This window comes from Pelecanus crispus, chromosome Z (genome assembly GCF_030463565.1).
Source record: "Pelecanus crispus isolate bPelCri1 chromosome Z, bPelCri1.pri, whole genome shotgun sequence".
NCBI lineage: Eukaryota > Metazoa > Chordata > Aves > Pelecaniformes > Pelecanidae > Pelecanus > Pelecanus crispus.
This window is the reverse complement of record NC_134676.1, coordinates 32,848,263-32,868,696: the sequence shown is the minus strand read 5'-3', so window position 1 is coordinate 32,868,696 and position 20,434 is coordinate 32,848,263. Positions and strand designations below refer to the sequence as shown.

Sequence of the window (20,434 nt, the reverse complement as noted above, 5' to 3'; positions counted from 1 at the left end):
TTTTATAGTGATCTTTCTATCTATGCCTCAGGAAGCAATTACATGAATATATGCCACAATGAATAACATTGTTCCAGACATCAGAGCCAAAGAAGTTACATTTTGTACTATGGAATCATTACTATGGTAGCTCTACTGGAACTACAAAGCTGAAATATGAAGTAGTCTGTTCCTTCCATTACTAAAAACATCAAAACCCACAGCTCAACAGACAAGGTAGTTCAGGAGACTGGTCATTAGCTCTTGAAAACTTCCCTCTCTAACTTACAGGCTTCAGAGTTAGAAAACATACAGATGTTAGAAAACATATGACATATGGTCACGTATACTGTACACTTACAGCTTATACAAAATAAACCAATAACTTTATTCCAATACCTAAAAGGCCGCTATCAACTGCAGCAGTGCAAAACCTTGTGCAAAAATAACAACGCAAGAACCTCTGGTCAAGGAGAAGAACATAGCTTCTTCTTGACCTTCCAAGTCAAAGTTGAAAACTATTTATCAGGCTGCTGCTTTCTTTGTTGCTGCACCTGTTTTGTGAATAGGGGGAGGGAAGGTCCTCTTTTCCTCAAATCCGGTATTTCCAAGGTCTTTATATTTCTCAGAATGCAGATCAAGAAAAACATTGGCTAAAAACATGTAAATAGATAGAAACTAGAAAGAACTAGCAGCACAAATGGTTGCACATTAATTGCAAGCAACTTTTCAAGTCATCCCACACAACAGCAAAGTAACTTGGAGCACCGTCTTCTTTAACATTCAGTATCACAGAATGATAGAGAAGTTTACGCTGGAAGGGACCTAAATGTCATCTGGTCCAAACTCCTGATCAATATGTGGCTAACTTCAAAGTTAGATCAGTTTGCACAGGGCAACATACAGTCAAGCTTTGAAAATTTCCAAAAGTGAAGACTCAGCAGCCTCCCTAAGCAACCTGTTACAATGTCATTGTGATTTTTTTTTTCCTTCTATCAAACTGAAATGCTCCTTGTTACAGGTTGTGAGTATTGCTACCTCTCCTTTGTTACGTCAGTGCATCACTAAGAAGTTTGGCTCTGTCTTCTCTATACTCTCCCTATACTACACATTACAATCCCAGACCATATATCAGAACATGTAACTTCTACAGAAAAATTTGTAAGTCAACTACTATACACAAGTAACAATCAGCTCATAAAATGTTTATTTGCCCAAATAGTTAATGATTTGCCCTTAAGGACTGCAAAAACTTTCTCCCCTTACTTTGTCTATAGACTTCTTATATTTCACATAAGAATTCTCTTATGCTAATCTATACTGTAAAATCTTGTAAGAATAGAAAAGTGAAGTTCCACATTAAAAATGAAGAGTCCTGACAATCAACAAAAGTTCAGCAGTTCTCAGAAGAGTATTCTATATGTTTGGAAAAATCCCACAGATAACATTTTCAGAAATGCTAGACATTTGTGCTTTAAAGAAAAGAAAGATCTAAATAAGCATGAAGCTTCTTCAAAGGAAAGCCTCCACAGATACTTCACCACACAACCCCATTATGGGCATCAATGTGGGGGGAAAAAAAAAAATCTATATAGAAATATATCAGAAGCACTGAAATACATAATATTGTTACAATACATGCATTCATATTATCCACGGTTAACAGTGAGGGAACCAAAAGAAAATTATTCAAGTCACAACATCTATCAATATTCTGAACAAGGAACATAAGTGTATGGCTTTGGTTTCTTGGGTGGGTTTTTTTTGACAGTATGAAAAATTAAATTAATTTTATCTCATAGCCAAAGACCTTGCAGAATAAAAGTCCATCTTGACTGACAGTTAACATCATCAATAAAATGAATGTAAAGCCTAACATGGAAAATTCCATGTATTTAAAAACATTAAAGCATCAGTATTATCTTTTCTGCCTTTCTGGTGACTTCACAAACCCTAGTCTTCAACGCTGCAATTCACAAATTGCACCTTCCAAATAAAAGAAGTGGATTGGATTGTTGTGTCACTTATATTGCTTTTTGTGCAACAGGGTAATTGGTTATTCAGTAATGCAGAGTTTTGTAAGTGTAGGCAGCAGATAAATTTGAAACTGAATTTGAATCCACTTAATTTTAACACATGCATAGTATCACGATGACTATAGCTGGAAGGAAAGCTGGTGATCCTTGTCAGGTGCTCAGTTAAGTGGTATGTTTTACAAGTGGGGCAACTTTTACAACAGTATTGTTCAAAGTATGAACATAAAAACACATCAAAAACAAAGAATCGTTGCTTTACTGTACCCAGCCAAGCAAGATGGTCATCAGACAAGTAGCCTCTTGCATTCACCCAATTATTCTCACCTCAGTGACAAGAAACAGAATGTGAAACATTGAGTTCTGTTCTTCCTAAGCCAGGTACATGCACAGATAATGGATAACACCATCAACTGCAAGCTAATTCAGTGTGATGCTAAATACTTAACCGAACTATGTCTCTGAAGCCCGTGTTATATATTGACAGGGGAACAACAGCTGATGATTCTTCCTGCTAATTAGTATTTTAAAAATTCCAAAGCTGCAAACCCATAAAATGTTGTTACAACTAAACTTATAACAGTAATTTTTTAAAATGAAACTAACTCAATGGTTTCACAGTTGGTAACAGGCAATTTGCAACCTCCATATTTTATCAAAATAATGATGCCTATCTAATTCCAGACACTGGGCCCAGAATCCCATGCCACTTTCTATAAGCAACACTAATTTGCTCTACTATCCATTTTGGTAGTTAATATTCATTATATAATTTAGGTGGTTAATATTCATTATATATAAACATGATAAATAAATTTTTAAAATATAAACAAATTGTAATCTCATAAACTTAATTTAGGAAGTTAATACATTTGCTGGTTTGAGATGGGAAATTTCAAGGTCAGTTACCACCTAAAAAATTTTCCTACTTAATCTAAATATTTCAAGGTACAAAATCCTCTTCCGGGGGGGGGTGGGGGTGGGGAGAATCTCTTCTTCTCTTCCAGTTCCCATGTCTTACTCAGCAAAGTTCTCATACTTTATGGAGAACATTCTGACTATCAAATGATTGCTCCGTTTCAAGCACAATGATAGCCCTTTCAGACTCCTGACAAACCACTACACCGTTTGATTACAGCTACCTTTTTACAATCAAACTCCCTATTCTGATTATAGTCATCTCTATGACTCCTAATACTCTTATTTCTAACTTTTCTGATAATTTTCAGCAAAGTGTGGCAAATTTTCTCCTCTTCTAATTTGAACATAATTGTCTCCCCACCTCTCATGGAAGTTTTATATGTTACTCCCATTTTTCACACTAAAAGTTTGCACTTCACTGTAATTTTCTGTATCTGTTATTTTTCCTAGACATAGAACATAACTAGAAAACATATGAGTTCTATCAATGCAATGCATAACTTGTGCAAAGGTAGCAAGACTCTTCCACACATGCTGAATTCTGCATCACCTGGGCAAATTTTGACCAGTCTTTGTCAGCTGCTGATCACACTGAAAGTCCTATTAATGCTACCCCAGCTAGCTGAGTCTCTTTTAACCCATTTACTTTATTGCCATATTTGTTCTTAAATCGTACAATGTTAGCATCAGTCCAAGTACACTTTCCCTTCTTCACCTTTTGCCTGTAATTTTGTCTACTACTAATACCATAACACCACCTATTTTCATCCCACCATACTCATAACTCCATTACTATTTTCTCTGCTAGTGGGATTCAAAATCTGAAAACCTTCACATGAAATCCTGTTTTAAAGACTTCCACAATCCCTACTGTGCCACTATCTATCGTTCCTCTTTTTTCCACTTCATGAAGGAAGATGAACAGGTATTGGTACACATTCTACACTGGCAAATCACTAAAAACCGGTTCTAGCCATGGCAATCAAGAGGTAACAATGAAGTTGCCCATTGCAAAAATTTCCTTTTCACCCTTACTCCTCTTACAGCCTAAATAAACTGCTGGGTCCAGTCTCACTCTCCTAATCCATCTAATTTTGGCTGTCTAAGCATTCCCTCTTCAACAGTCTGGTCTCTCTTTCTTGACATTATCACAAAGACAGAACCATCTTCTCTTTCTGTAGTATATATTCCTCTTTATTTTATAACTGACCAACCCTGCAAGGCATTTTGTGATTTATGAAATACATTACTAAACAGGAGGGTTTTTTAAACATACTGTATTGTTTGTTGTCACTTCCAGTCTTTGGAAGAGCTAGGAAGCAAAGACCAGATATAGAGGTAGATGAAGCGTTCTATAAGTGGCTGGCAGAAGTCTCGCAATCGCTAGCCCTTGGTCTCATGGGGGACTTCAACTTGCCGGACATCTGCTGGAAATACAACACAGCAGAGAGGAAACAGTCTCAAAAGTTCCTAGAGTGTGTGGAGGATAAATTTCTGACACAGCTGGCAAGCGAGCCTACCAGGGGAGGTGCCTCACTTGACCTGCTGTTTACAAACAGAGAAGGGCTTGTGGGAAATGTCAAGGTTGGAGGCCGTCTTGGGCTTAGCGACCACGATATGATAAAGTTCTCGATTCTGGGCGATGCCAAGCGGAGGGGTGGCAAAACTGTTACCATGGACTTCCAGAGGGCAGACTTTGGCCTCTTCAGGACCCTGGTTGGGAAAGTCCCTTGGGATGCAGTCCTGAAAGGCAAAGGGGTCCAGGAAGGCTGGGCCTTCGTCAAGAAGGAAGTCTTAAGGGCACAGGAGCAGGCTGTCCCCGTGTGCTGTAAGACCAACCGGCGGGGAAAACGACCGGCCTGGCTGAAAAGGGAGCTTTTGCAGGAACTCAGGGAAAAAAGGAGAGTCTACCGCCTTTGGAAGAAGGGGCGGGCAACTCAGGAGGAGTACAGGGATCTTGTTAGGTCATGCAGGGAGGAAATTAGAAAAGCAAAAGCCCAGCAAGAAGTTAATCTGGCCAACGCTGTAAAAGATAATAAAAAATGCTTTTATAAGTACATCAGCAATAAAAGAAGAGCCAAGGAGGATCTCCATCCCTTGCCGGATGTGGGGGGAACACTGTCACCGAGGACACGGAAAAGGCAGAAGTACTTAATGCCGCCTTTGCCTCTGTGTTTAACAGCCAGACCAGTTATCCCCAGGCTATTCAGCCCCCTGAGCTGGAAGACGGGGATGGGGAGCAGAATGGAGCCCACATAGTCCAGGAGGAAGCAGTTAATGACCTGCTACCCTACCTGGATGCTCACAAGTCTATGGGGCCAGATGGGATCCACCCGAGAGTACTGAGGAAACTGATGGAAGAGCTTGCCAAGCCACTTTCCATCACCTATCAGCAGTGCTGGTTAACAGGGGAGGTCGCAGACAACTGGAGGCTTGCCAATGTGACGCCCATCTACAAGAAGAGCCAGAAGGAGGACCCGGGAAACTACAGGCCTGTCAGCCTGACCTCGGTGCCGGGAAAGATTATGGAGAGGTTCATATTGAGTGAACTCAACAGGCAAGTGCAAGTCAACCAGGGGATCAGGCCCAGCCAGCGTGGGTTCGTGAAAGGCAGGTCCTGCTTGACCAACCTGATCTCCTTCTATGACATGGTGACCCACCTGGTGGATGAAGGAAAGGCTTTGGATGTCATTTACCTGGACTTTAGCAAAGCTTTTGACACCATCTCCCACAATATTCTCCTTGGGAAGCTGGCAGCTCATGGCTTAGACGGGTGCACTCTTTGCTGGGTATAAAACTGGCTGGGTGGCCGAGCCCAGAGAGTAGTGGTCAATGGAGTTAAGTCCAGTTGGCAGCCGGTCACGAGTGGTGTTCCCCAGGGCTCTGTTTTAGGGCCAGCCTTGTTTAATATCTTTATCAATGATCTGGATGAGGGGATTGAGTGCGTCCTCAGTAAGTTTGCACATGACACCAAACTGGGTGGGAGTGTCGATCTGCTGGAGGGTAGGATGGCCCTGCAGAGGGACCTGGACAGGCTGGACCAATGGGCCGAGGCCAACTGTATGAGGTTTAACAAGGCCAAGTGCCAGGTCCTGCACTTGGGTCACAACAACCCCATGCAACGCTACAGGCTTGGAGAAGAGTGGCTGGAAAGCTGCCTGGCTGAAAAGGACATAGGGGTGTTGGTTGACAGCCGGCTGAACATGAGCCAGCAGTGCGCGCAGGTGGCCAAAAAGGCCAACAGCACCCTGGCCTGTATCAGCAATAGTGTGGCCAGCAGGAGCAGGGAGGTGATTGTCCCCCTGTACTTGGTGCTGGTGAGGCCGCACCTGGAATACTGTGTCCAGTTTTGGGCCCCTCAATACAAGAAGGACATTGAGGTGCTGGAGCGTGTCCAGAGAAGGGCAACAAAGCTGGTGAAGGGTCTGGAGCACAGGTCTTATGAGGAGCGGCTGAGGGAACTGGGGTTGTTTAGCCTAGAGAAGAGGAGGCTGAGGGGAGACCTTATGGCTCTCTACAACTACCTGAAAGGAGGTTGTAGTGAGGTGGGTGTTGGTCTCTTCTCCCATGTAGTTAGCGATAGGACGAGAGGAAATGGCTTCAAGCTGCATCAGAGAAGATTTAGATTGGATATTAGGAAAAAATTCTTCACAGAAAGGGTAGTCAAGCATGGGAACAGGCTGCCCAGAGAGGTGGTGGAGTCACCATCCCTGGAAGTGTTCAAAAAACAGGTAGATGTGGCACTTCGGGACATGGTTTAGTCTAGTCTACCCTTGATTGGTTTAGTGTGGACTTGGTAGTGTAGGTTAATGGTTGTACTGGTTGATCGTAAAGGTCTTTTCCAACCTAAATGATTCTATGATTCTATGTCACAGAAAACATCACAAATTGATACGTAAATTACGTTTGTATTATACTGCAATTCTACACTCTGCCCCTTTCAACAGAAAGTAAAAACTCTGATTCTATATGCAGAAATTTATTCAGACCTCCACCATCAGATATAAAAGGTCAACATAATAAGCAAAATTTTTAAAAATATTACTTTCTAAAGTAAAATATTAAATATATTTTCCACATTACTCTTTTTCTCTAAAATAAAAACAAATAAAGTAGTCCAATTATTATTACATTTGAAATATCCACAGTGCCATGAAAATTTTACTTCAGGCCTGCTTAATAAACACTTCTACACATTCATTATTAATGTTCTTCAAAGAGATTTACATCATCTTAACACTTAAAAAAATTCCTATCAAAACCACTGTTTTTCATGAGTCAGGTAAAGAGCACAAAGAGTAAGCACTGCTTTCAGATACTTAATAAACCCAGAATTGTTTTGCAAAATGTAAATATCTTATGCAGACTTTTTTTTAATTTATAAATTTAGAATGTAAATCAAAGCATTATCTGTATTTTAGCCATGGATCTAATACACATACTAATAGCCTAACAATTGCACTATCAACAAAAATCTGGTTTATGCTAGGCATTAATTTCCAAGAGCAGTTCAATACTTCAACATTGTCGTGGTTTAGCCCCAGACAGCAACTAAGCACCACACAGCCGCTCGCTCACTCCCCCTACCCCGATGGGATGGGGGAGAGAATCGGAGGAGTAAGAGTGAGGAAAAACTCCTGAGTTGAGATAACAACAGTTTAATAGTTGAAATAAAGTAAAATAGTAATGATAATAATAACAATATAATAATAATAATACACAAAGCAAGTGATGCACAATGCAATTGCTCACCACCCACTGACTGATACCCAGACAGTTCCCAAGCAGCGATCGCTGCTCCCCAGCCAACCCCTGCCCCCAGTTTATATACTGGGCATGACGTCATATGGTATGGAATAGCCCTTTGGTCAGTTTGGATCAACTATTCTGGCTGTGCCCCCTCCCAGTTTTTTGTGCACCTGGCACAGCATGGGAAGCTGAAAAGTCCTGGACTAGCACAGGCAGTACTTAGCAACAACTAAAACATCAGTGTGTTATCAACATTCTTCTCCTACTAAATCCAAAACACTGCACTATGCCAGCTACTAGGAAGAAAATTAACTCTATCCCAGCCAAAACCAGGAGAAACAACATGACAAAATTCCTCAAATTATTACACAAAACAAAATTCTCTTTACTTGGGGCCTATACCCCTTAAATAATAATTACAATAGAAGAAAATATTTAACAACAAATAGCAGAATGAAGACATTTTTAATACTAACAAGCAGTTCACAGATACAATTATGAAACATATCAAGAACAAACAATAAATTAAGTAAATCATCAATCACACCAACAGTTCTTCTTGGTAATAAGACTTTTTTCCAAGAAACTGTGATGTAAAATGAGGTACCATCTTCAAGATTTCTTTCCCCTCAGAAAAAAATTCAAATGAAAAGTTGCAGTAAAAATTCTGCCTGATAGCAAGTAATTTTAAGACTCTATTGCCCCTTCCAGCAAGTCTTTTCTCACCATATCTCCCTCTCTTCTCCCCTCATATTGTTGTGTTTCAGAGCTTCTACGTTTTCTTAATTCCTTTTTCTCCTTCAAGTTATTTCCTCTCTTTAGCACTTTTTGCAAGCAAAAAAAAATCCATAAAGCAAATATATGTATTACACAAATATGTACATATTTAAAGACACAAACAGCCATAGGCCTGATTTTGCAAATGGTTATCAGACACACTTTTCCCCTGCATTTCATATGAGGCAGCCAGTGGAGGAATCAGTATACATAACATAAAACTATAAACTTCTTTTGTGTACCTCTTGGAAGTGAAACGGCACAGAGTGTAAGAAGAAATGAAAGTTAATCTATGCCTAAACAGTGGAGAAAGCTTCAAATTCCATAGAGACTGCCATAGCCGTCAGATTTAGCTGCTGCCTACAAGTTCTCATCATGGGTCTGAGGTAGAAGTGGTTGTCTTCTCACAACTCAGAGAAAACACGCTGCCTATCATGCTTCTTAATAAATTATTTTTCAGTTCTCTGTAAGACCAATCTGGCTGTTTTGAAGAACTACATGTATACCCAGTAAAATTAAAAAACATGTATTACTACGGTACATGCCAGTGTATTTGGTTTCACTAAGAAAGCACTTGTCAACTCACTTCAAATTTTTTAAGAGCAGACCAGACCTTTACTATCTGTATCCTAAGATTCAACCCATCCTCCATTTTTCTGAAGAAAATATTATACTAATATCACATTAACACAAGATACGTTTTACTGATATAGGACAGCATTAGTATAAATTATTGCAGCATTCCTCCAGTAAAAGCACACGTATAACAACAAATAACTCTTGTCTCATTCAACTTTTTTTTAGCATTGCATTTCTTAACAGTATGGGCCACTATGGTCCAGAAAATTAAGTTGTATCCACCACTATGTCTTCAAAAGATGAAGAGGTCAGTGTTTAATGATTTTGTTCATTCAGAAATGTGAACAAGTATCTGTAAACTAGAAAAGCATTTATCATATTATCAACTCATACCTCCCTCAAAATACTTAAAGAAGAAAAGTTTTCTTAGCTTCTACCCATTGTCTCTAAGGACTTCAGGGTTTAAGTAAAGGCATCTACTACTTGGAATTTTACAATGTGCAGTGAGGCTTTTGTTAAATGGCACTTTGAAAATTCCTAAGAATCCAAAATAATTTTTATGCAATCATTGTTTCAGTTCAATTTGTCCTATCATCTTAGAACATTTTGCAATTACCTACCTTTACACCCATTTTTAACAAAGATACCATTCTTATGGCTGAGAAGAGTTTCTTAGTATGTCTAATTCTATCAAAGCAGCAATTTCAAAATAAATATTTATGTAATTAATCAATTAAAAACATAGACTTGCATTACTACAATAGGTAGCGTTTACCTTCTGTCTAAACGCAAGAGATCCACTATACAAGAAAAGCAGATAAACATAAAGCAATGACCTAAAAACCATCAGCTGACCAATTTACCACCTTCTCAGTTTGAGTACATGATGTTGCATAGGTCTTTTGTCTTTTGTATGGGTATAAAAATAAACAGTAACATTTTATGGCATTACCAGCTACAAATTTTTCCATCTAAGTTTGGATGACTAGAAACTGCCAGAACTGAACTAAGCATAACAAATCTTTTATACTCTTTTCTAATGATTTTATGTCCTCTTTGCAGATATTTTGAAAAAAATAAGATTTTATTATCAAAAGGAAAACATTTTTCTCCTATTTTAAGATACACATATACCACAATCCGTATGTATAACATTAAACCTACTTGTCTATTAAGGCTGTTCAATCAAAAATCTAAGGTTATGGAGAAATGATAGCAGAAGCTTCATATATATGAAGTACCTTTAACACTGAATCTTATCTCCTACTGGGCCTACTGAGTTAACAGTAGAGAATACGACTCTGATACAAAAAAGCAACTAAATGTATGTTTAATACAAAACATGTTAGGCAGTCCCAAAGGACAACTGAACCAAAGAAATTGATTTCAAAGAGGCCTTACAGAAGTTCCCTCAAATAGTCTTGGGGTTCCCAACTCATTAAACTTCTCATATTGAATCAATTTTTTCCTGTTGAACTCAAACAAGCCTTATGTCTTTTCCTTTAAAATAAAATAATGCATTATTGCGATGTTCTTTACATCACAAATCTCACCTATTTCATAGCATTATCAGCTTAAAAGAAAAAAACAACCAAAACTGCTACCTTAGTTTTTCAGTAAAGAGTATCAACGTGAAGCAATTGTACCCCATTTATTTGGTTTAGTCAGCTGAAACAAACAGATAAATGAAAATATCTTTCATAAAAATTTAAACTTGCCATGACTTTGGCTCCCCAAAATGGAGATAATTGATACTGTAGAGATCCATGTCTTCAGTGTGCCATGCAAATGTTGTTTTCCACATGCCAAAATACAGATATGGCGTATTTACACCCTCAATAGAAATTCCACAGTCTTCTCCTACAACATCCAATATTGTATTAAGATGAGCAATATTCCATTCCTCAATACCCTGGAAAAGATACATAATAAATGTATTAATAAATTTATAAAGTAATGTGTTTTTATATAATAGCCTCAGACAAAAGATACACACCTGATCTAGCCTTTCAAATGACTGTAGATTAATACTAATTTGTAAGCAGTTTAGCAGACAGTTGAAGTTACCCAAAGAAAAATTCTCTTGACCCTAGTAAGATTTACATCAGGTTCTGAGATGTTCAGAGCAGAGAACATAAGGAAGTTCGTATCTGCTTAACACTTAATACATCAAATCTAACATGGACGGAAACACCATACACAATAGAAATAATAGCTGAGTAGATAGCTGGAAGCCAGAAGTTTCACTGGGCCTATCTACACTTCTTAATTACTTACAAAGTAATACCGAATAGTATGAAAAATTATTTAGAAGTTTAATTTACATGCATAAATTTACCATTTCTCTGAAAATTATAAAAACTAGAACTATTATATCATTTCAAAGGTATTTCTAACCATAATGATGTACTGCATAAGAAATACACCACAGAAGAAATCTATTGATTTCATGGGATTACAGCTGTTTCCTTACATTATTGCCTACAAAATTTGGATATTAAAAGCCATTCAGAAAGCCATGCATGTAGTTTTTGTTGTATTTCAGATTCATCCACAAAGCAAAATTCTAATTTCAGGTAATACAGCATGTAAGAGTCAGTATAACCAAGATCAAAGCTACAAAACTGAAAAGAAAGAGATTAGACTTCATTATAACTGCAATTATTAGCACCCCAGGGAAGACATTAGCCGGTGCTCAAGCAGTCAGAAAAACAAGTTTCTTTATTGGGAAGACAGCCCCTAAACATGCCCTTAACCATGACCTGCTCCGCACCCCCCACCACTAAACTCTGTACAGTTCTGGTAATACTACTCAGATTTGGGCAACAAACTGATGGCAGACTGCAGTCCTGATGCAGCTGATCAAGACTGAGAAACATGGTGACATTCAAGAGTTGGGCAGGCAGTGAAGTAAGAACACAGGTTAAAGCAAGAAGTAATGAACATTTAATACTGTCTATTTTCATTTCCTTGTTTTTTGAGATTTTATGTCAATATTGAGATTTATGCATATGTTACATATGCAGCAACTAGAACTGACATACAAGATGATAACTTTGTATGAAGTTCAACCTTCTCATTGAACAAGCACTTCTGACTGCCTGCTATAACTACTCCATTTTTAAGAAAAACAATCTGTAAGTTACCTGGGACTTTTACGAAGGAGTAAAGGACTTTTACAGAATGAGTTTGTTCCAGACAGCAATTTTTGTTCTTTTTTTAAAAAGGAAGCTTTGGTTTTGATGCATTCGTGTGACATAAAGGCACTTGAAATTTAAAAATTTAAAAAAAAAATAATTAATATGATGACCATTATCAAAGAAAAAGAAAAAAAAAATAAACACCAACACCAACTCAAATAGTAGGTGCTGGTAAAATTTGCACCTTTCAAATCTAAAAATCATAATCATCAGCAAGGTAGTAAAGCTGTAAAATATAAAATTTGTTTGAAGAAACAATTTTAACTAATTATTCGTCAAATTAATTTATAGATTTTATTTTTTTTAAATCACATAAATTTTATCTCTGTTCACAAATTGTGCAGTCAATTTGGAGAAACAAATAAATACACCAGAATAAGAGCATTGATTCAACCATGTAGGCCGAGAGACACATACAAGGTTAGAAGACAACAATAAATACACCAAACAAAAATCAGCTGTTAATGCGGGCAGTATACTCTTTCTGACAGTGGCCAAAAGTAGACAGGAAACAGCATAAGCAAAGCAGTACTTCCCCAGAATACCCTTCCAGTCTCCAGCACTTTGCAGATTGAAGATTCCTCCAGACAGAGGTGTTATCCTTCTGCTCAGCAGTACCCCGTGGGCTTTTTACCAACCTATTCATCCAGTCACCTTCTTTAATCCATATAAGCTTTTAGCAACCATAACATCCTGAAATCTTACTCTTCTCTTACTAAGAATTAAATGATAGTTAAGAGAATAAATTATCTTTTTTTTTTTTTTAACACCGCATCTCATGTTTTCACCATCTGTTAAGTCAAGTCACAACTAGTCACCAAGCAAACTGCTAGTGGTTTATCCCTAAAACAAAAGCGAACCCTCCCACGGAGAACAATCCTAGGAGAAAAAGCTTGCTTGCTTCGAAATACCAAATATACCAAATGCACAATCCACAACTGCTACACTCAAGATGAATGAGCTATTTCTATTTCCTAAAGACTATTTTGGACAAGTGGTCTTAGCTCAAAAGGAAATGTTCGCTGAAATGCTAATATCACACTGATTCATTTTAACGCTTCCTACATTCCCTGAACTTAAAAAAAAAAAAAAGTTTTATATTTATGCCTAGATTTTACAAGTAATTATTACAAATTATTGTTAAAGATGTTCCTTTCCCCCACAGATATATCAGTTAATATTCCAAAACATTAAGTAAACGCTTCCATGAATTTTTACGGAAAATATTGATTCTAACTTTTCCAATAGTTATGTAACTATTTTTAAACTTTACAATTGGAATGCACACTAAAAAGATCACAGGACCTGTAAAAGAGCAGTTTAACAGGTCAATACATAACAATACTTCTCAAAATTAAAGTATAGCTTAACAGGTTATGCTATATTTAATAACCATTATTAGAACACCAGTACACATATTATTTGACCATGATGTTTAACTGATAGTTTCTTCCAAATTCAAAAACCCATTTAGACACTATAATCTCTTCAATGTTAGGAAAATATCAAATATTTATTCTGCTCAGAATATCGCAGTAGTATCAGAAGATTATTATAATTTCAAACGAATGTGTAAAGAAAGTATTTCTAATTTATCCACATTTTTGATGGCGAATTCTTTGATAACTGTAACACACAATCCAACATCACGAAAAAAGCTGAAAAAGAACGTTTTTTCTTTCTTTACTATAACAAAGAAATACAGGCTTGAAACACCTTACCATCTATGGTCGTTGCTACACACATTAGACTTACCTTGTATTTCTTCAAGGGAAATATTGTAAGGTACATAGTAGTTTATATAGAAGACCACTATTCCAATCTTCACTAATTTTGTAGATGATTCAAACTTACTGTAAATTACTATCAACAGTTTCTATGACTCTTTTAACAGCCTTTGAAACAGCTTTTAATGCAATGTGGAGACAAAATGGGACACTTCACAAGCAGCTCTTAAACATCTGAACACGTGCACAGTTTAAAACGAGCTGACCCATTCCTTTCTCAAAGAAACAAAGAAAAATGTAGTTTTCAGTATACTGGTAAAAAGTTAAGTTCAAAGTTGTAATCAGTGACCTCTTTGCAGATAAGAATAAAATAGGCTCCAGACGAAATTATTTTTTATTCATTTCCTTTTTTTAAAGTATTTGCAATAGTGACATGATACTATCCTTTGCACTTTACTGAAACAAATCAGCCAACAGCATGATGTACTATGATTCTATCATTCTATGTATTCTATTTTTATGAACATGATTTCTGTCTGTACACATTAATACACACAGTCCTTTTTCAGTGTTTAATTTTTCCTGTGATTCTCCCATGGATTCATTTCAATATTAACCTGGCAAACAAGACACCTGTTCTACAACTAGGATTCAAAAGCCCCTATGACTGCCTGTAACAGCTCAAATAATAAAGAAGAGTAAAAAAAACTAATTAAGAGACAGAGTGAAAAGGAGTAGGAGAAACATACAGAAAAATCTGTGCTTGGTCATCCACTCCTCTCTCCACACACCCACTCACTCACACCAATGAATATAATAAAAAACCTGCCAGGTATTTACTGCTTCTTCAAAGTGCATAAAATAGACAGAAAAATGTATGAACAGAATCTCTGCACCATAAACACACAGATTAGGGAATACAATCAATCTCCCTTATTTGCCCTGTTCCTCTTCTCAGTATCTTTTCAGATATAATCATTGCTTTGCAGCACCCTTTTGAAGGGAGGGGAAAAAAAACAGAAGCAAGTAGACTCTTTTTGGAAACACACACTAGAATGAAACACGTAACTGAAAGAACGCTCACATTGATCTCAGCTATGAAGAGATCAGAGAAAGGACGTATCACATAGAATCACAGAATCATTTAGGTTGGAAAAGACTTTAAAGGTCATCGAATTCGACCGTTAACCTAATACTGCCAATTCCACCACTAAACCATGTCCCTAAGCACCGATGTCTACACCTCTTTTAAATATCTCCAGAAATGGGGACACAACCGCTTCCCTGGGCACCCTGTTCCAATGCTTGACAGCCCTTCCGGTGAAGAAATTTTTCCTAATATCTAAATACTTAAACCTCCACTGGCACAACTGGAGGCCATTTCGTCTTGTCCTATCGCTTGTTACTGGGGAGGAGAGACTGACACCCACCTCACTACGACCTCCTTTCAGGTAGTTGTAGAGAGCGATAAGGTCTCCCCTCAGCCTCCTCTTCTCCACACTAAACAACCCCAGTTCCCTCAGCCGCTCCTCATAAGACCTGTGCTCCAGACCCTTCACCAGCTTTGTTGCCCTTCTCTGGACACACTCCAGCACCTCAATGTCCTTCTCGTACTGAGGGGCCCAAAACTGGACACAGTATTCCAGGTGCGGCCTCACCAGCACCAAGTACAGGGGGACAATCACCTCCCTGCTCCTGCTGGCCACACTATTGCTGATACAGGCCAGGGTGCTGTTGGCCTTTTTGGCCACCTGGGCACACTGCTGGCTCATGTTCAGCCGGCTGTCAACCAACACCCCTATGTCCTTTTCTGCCAGGCAGCTTTCCAGCCACTCTTCCCCAAGGCTGTAGCATTGCATGGGGTTGCTATAACCGAAGTGCAGGACCCGACACTTGGCCTTGTTGAACCTCATACAGTTGGCCGCAGCCCATTGATCCAGCCTGTCCAGGTCCCTCTGCAGGGCCATCCTACCCTCCAGCAGATCGACACTCCCACCCAACTTGGTGTTGTCTGCAAACTTACTGAGGGTGCTTTCAATCCCCTCATCGAGATCATAGATAAAGATATTAAATAGAACTGGCCCCAATACTGAGCCTTGGGGAATACCACTTGTGACCAGCCACCAACTGGATTTAACTCTGTTCACTACAACTCCTTGCGCCTGGCCATCCAGCCAGATTTTACCCAGCGAAGAGTACACTCATCCATGCCATGAGCAGTCAGTTTCTCCAGGAGAGTGCTGTGGAGAGTCAAAGGGTTTACTAAAGTCTAGGCAGACAACATCCACAGCCTCCCCCCATCCACTAAGCACGTCACATAATCATGTGCTAAAACATGCAGAACTTTCTACATTTAAAAAAACGATGAGCCCATGTCCCCTCATTAAGCTACCAAGTAACCTGTACAACCTTGTGGTGGGCTGACCCTGGTTGGATGCCAGGTGCCAACCAAAGCCACTCTATCACTCCCCTCCTCAGCTGGACAGGGGAGATAAAATATAACTAAAAGCTCATGGGTTGAGATAAGGACAGGGAGATCACTCAGCAATTATCATCGTGTGCAAAAGAGACTCCACTCAGGGAAAAATTAATTTATTACCAATCAAATCAGAGTAGGATAATGAGAAATAAACTAAATCTTAGAACACCTTCCCCCCACTCCTCCTTTCTTACCGGGCTCAACTTTGCTCCTGAATTCTCCACCTGCCCCACCCAGCAGCACAGGGGGATGGGGAATGGGGGTTGCGGTCAGTTCATCACACATTGTCTCTGCTGCTCCTTCCTCCTCAGGGGAGGACTCCTCACACTCTTCCTCTGCTCCAGCATGGGGTCCCTCCCACGGGAGACAGCTCTCCATGGACTTCTCCAAGATGGTTCCTTCCCACAGGCTGCAGCTCTTCACAAACTGCTCCAGTGTGTGTCCTTTCCGTGGAGTGCTGTCCTTCAGGAACAGACTGCTCCAGTGTGGGTCCCCTGCAGGGTCACAAGTCTTGCCAGCAAACCTGCTCCAGCATGGGCTCCTCCCTCCACAGAGTCACAGGTCCCACCAGGAGCCTGCTCCAGCATGGGGTCTCCACAGGGTCACAGCCTCCTTTGGGCACATCCACCTGGGCCAGCGTGGGGTCCTCCACAGGCTGCAGGTGTATATCTGCTCCACCGCTGTTAACCTCCATGAGCTGCAGGGGCACAGCCTGCCTCACTATGGTCTTCAGCAAGGGCTGCAGGGTAATCTCTGCTCTGGTGCCTGGAGCACCTCCTTCCCCTCCTTCTTCACTGACTGTGGTGTCTGCAGAGTTGTTTCTCTCACATATTCTCTTCCAGCTGCTGTTGTGCAGCAGTTTTTCCCCTTCTTAAGTATGTTATCACAGAGGCATTACCACTGTTGCTGACAGGCTCGGCCTTGCCCAGCAGAAGGTCCATCCTGGAGCCAGCTGGCATTGCTTCTGTTGGATGCAGGGGAAGCTTCTGGCAGCCTCTCACAGATCACCCCTGTAGCCCCCCTTGCCACACAAACCCAATACAATACTGTAAAGGATGGCATACAAGACATACACTTATGGTAGTTTGCAAAAGACAATCTGTAGGACTACCTCAGCAAGGATGGAGAAATCCACAATCTCTCTGGGCCACCTGTGCCAGGTCATGCTCACAGTGAAAAAGCATTTCCTCATGTCCAGGAGGAACCTCCTGTGTTTCAGTCTGCACCCATTGCCTCTGGTCCTGTCATTGGGCACTGCTGATGAAAGCATGGCTCCATCCTCTTTGCACCCTTCCTTCACATATTTATATAATCACTGAATCACAGAACCATAGAATGCTTTGGGTTGGAAGGGACCTTTAGAGGTCATCTAGCCCAACCCCCCTGCAGTGAGCAGGGACAGCTTTAACTACATCAGGTTGCTCAGAACCCCGTCCAACCTGACCTGGAATGTTGCCAGGGATGGGGCCTCTACCACCTCTCTGGGCAACCTGTTCCAGTGCTTCACCACCCTCATTGTAAAAAATTTCTTCCTTATTTCTAGTCTAAATCTATTCTTTAGTTTAAAACCATTACTCCTTGTCCTGTCACAACAGGCCTTACTAAAAGGATTGTCCCCATCTTTCTTATAGGCCCCCTTTAAGTACTGAAAGGCCGCAATAAGGTCTCCTCGCAGCCTTCTCTTCTCCAGGCTGAACAACCCCAACTCTCTCAGCCTGTCCTCATAGAAGAGGTGCTCCACCCCTCGGATCATTTTTGTGGCCCTCCTCTGGACACACTCCAACAGTCCCATGTCTATACGTGTTATATACATTAATAGTCCCATGCAGCTCTCCAGCCTTCAACCCCAGCAGGTACCCCATATACCTGGGGGTTTGCCTTGCCAGGTGCAGCACTTCTCATTTCCCCTTGTTAAGCTTCATGAAATTCCTGTCAGCCTGTTTCTCCAGTCTGTCAACGTCCCTCCAGATGGCAGCATGACCCACTGGCGTACCAGCTGATCCTCCCAGTTTTGTATCGTCTGCAAACTCTGCCCCATCATCCAAATCATTAATGAAGATGTTAAACAGGACTGGACTCAGTATTGATCCCTGGGGTACACTTATAGAAGTCCTTCTTGTTGCCTTTGACATCTCTCAGATTCAGTTCCAGACAGGCTTTGACATTCCCAATTGCATTTCTGCATACTTGGACAGGGTGTCTATAATCCTCCCAGGTTACATGTCCCTGCTTCTACCTCCTGTGTATTTCCCATTTGTGCTTAAGTTTTGTCAGAAGCTCCTCGCTCATCCATGCAGGCCCCTGGCATTTTTGCTTGACTTCCTGCTCATTAGGATGGACCACTCTTGAGTTTAGAGGAGGTGAATACTAACCAGTTTTCTTGGGTCCTTCTTCCTTCCAGGGCCTTATCCCACAGGACTCTTCCAAGCAGATCACTGAAGAGACCAAAATTGGCTCTCTGAAAGCCAGGGCTGTGGTCCTGCTTTCTGTCTTGACACCTCCTCTTAAGCTCCTGAATAACACCATCTCATGGTCACTACAGCCAAGGCTGCCTTCGACCTTAACATCAGCAACAAGTCCTCCTTCCCTGTTTGTGAGTACGAGGTCCAGCAGACAGCTTTGGTCAGGAAGTTGTCACTTCAGAGACTCTTGGATTGCTTATGCCTGCTGCTCTCCTGCAGCCTTAGGTTAAGCTACAACTCAGACGCCATCCCTAACTTATTTCATGGTCAAAACCAAACTGTACATATAATGTCGAGGTGCTGCTTTAAAATCAAGTCAGCTGCTCTTTCAAGGGATACAGCAGGAAACTTGAGTACATCTGTTGCTAGAGTTAGTATTACATTAGAGATTTAGCAAAATAACCAACTGTTAGGCTGCAAACTCCACTAAATCAATCACTCTTGTATTACTAATTAAATATGCTCCCCACAGCTTAGACATGGGAGAAGGTAATATTAGGAATTGTCTTATCAGGACGAATAAAACTAAGAGAAGGAAAAGGGAAGGAAACTGGTATTTTCAAGACAGGAGCTGAAGAAGAGTGGTGAGAGAGAAGCAAGACAGTATTTATACATGCTTCTTCCAAACCGTGGCTTTTCTCTACTGAATAGCAGATTCCATTGACAGCACTGAAGTCAGATGTGGTTTATGACCCATTATAAAACAACAAATCAGTCACTTTTCTTTGGAACTTCTTGTGAAACGAGGAAGATTTTTTCTCCCTCGTTGCTAGATCAGTCCATGTTGGGGTTTCATGCATCTTCACCATCTGTCCATACAAATACGATTTCAAATTAATAATAAAAAACCACCAAACAAAACCCCACAAAAAAATCAGGAAACAGAAGAAGTGAATTTCAGTGCCTTGTATCTCATACAACAAGGAAACAACTTAATTTGTGGCCTCAGTGACTGGTGGTCCGATTTAAACAACCATTGGCAGTGGCATGGAACTAGAAGGCCTAACAGTAGTGCACCAGAACACAGACTGTACAGAAAAAGCAGATAAATTGCACTCTTCAATTTACTCACAGGTACAATTGCCAGAAAAGTTAATAAAAAGTTAATAAAGTTAATAAAGTTATGATACCAGAAACAAAATAACTCTCTTCCTTCCCCTTCCTGACAGGAACAGTAACTTTTTGCATCTGTTTCACAGGCTAGTCATTCACAGTCTAAGCTGGCTCAAGTTGACATTACATTCATGCTAACTCAGAAGGAAGACAGCTCTCTTGAAATAACATAATAAAAAAATAAATATTCACTTCTCAACTAAATTTTCTAAACAATCATAACTCCTAGGTGTTCATAATCAATCCATGAATCAGTTTAACAACTGCAGCTAGTGAGACTGGTGCTTTATTTTTGACATTATAAACTCTTTCAGGAATATTAATTTTCACTCAAGTCTAGATGACCTTACAGCAACAAAAAGACAGAACCTTGAACATGTATCTAATAATGTTTATAATCTTAACATCAGTAATG

At 39.9% G+C, this 20,434-nt stretch overlaps 1 protein-coding gene across 4 annotated transcripts in view; it reads right to left on the bottom strand.

Annotated features, from left to right (window-relative positions):
* The window catches only part of KDM4C (lysine demethylase 4C), a 297,099-nt gene that overhangs the window by 249,340 nt on the left and 27,325 nt on the right, over positions 1–20,434 (bottom strand). For 3 of the 4 annotated variants that reach the window (XM_075726866.1, XM_075726867.1, XM_075726868.1), the window contains exon 5: positions 10,757–10,950. In XM_075726866.1, the coding sequence (XP_075582981.1) occupies positions 10,757–10,950 (194 nt within the window). Of the gene's footprint in view, positions 1–10,756; positions 10,951–19,260; positions 19,716–20,434 lie in introns of those variants that run through there. The other variant, XM_075726870.1, reaches the window with a different exon arrangement.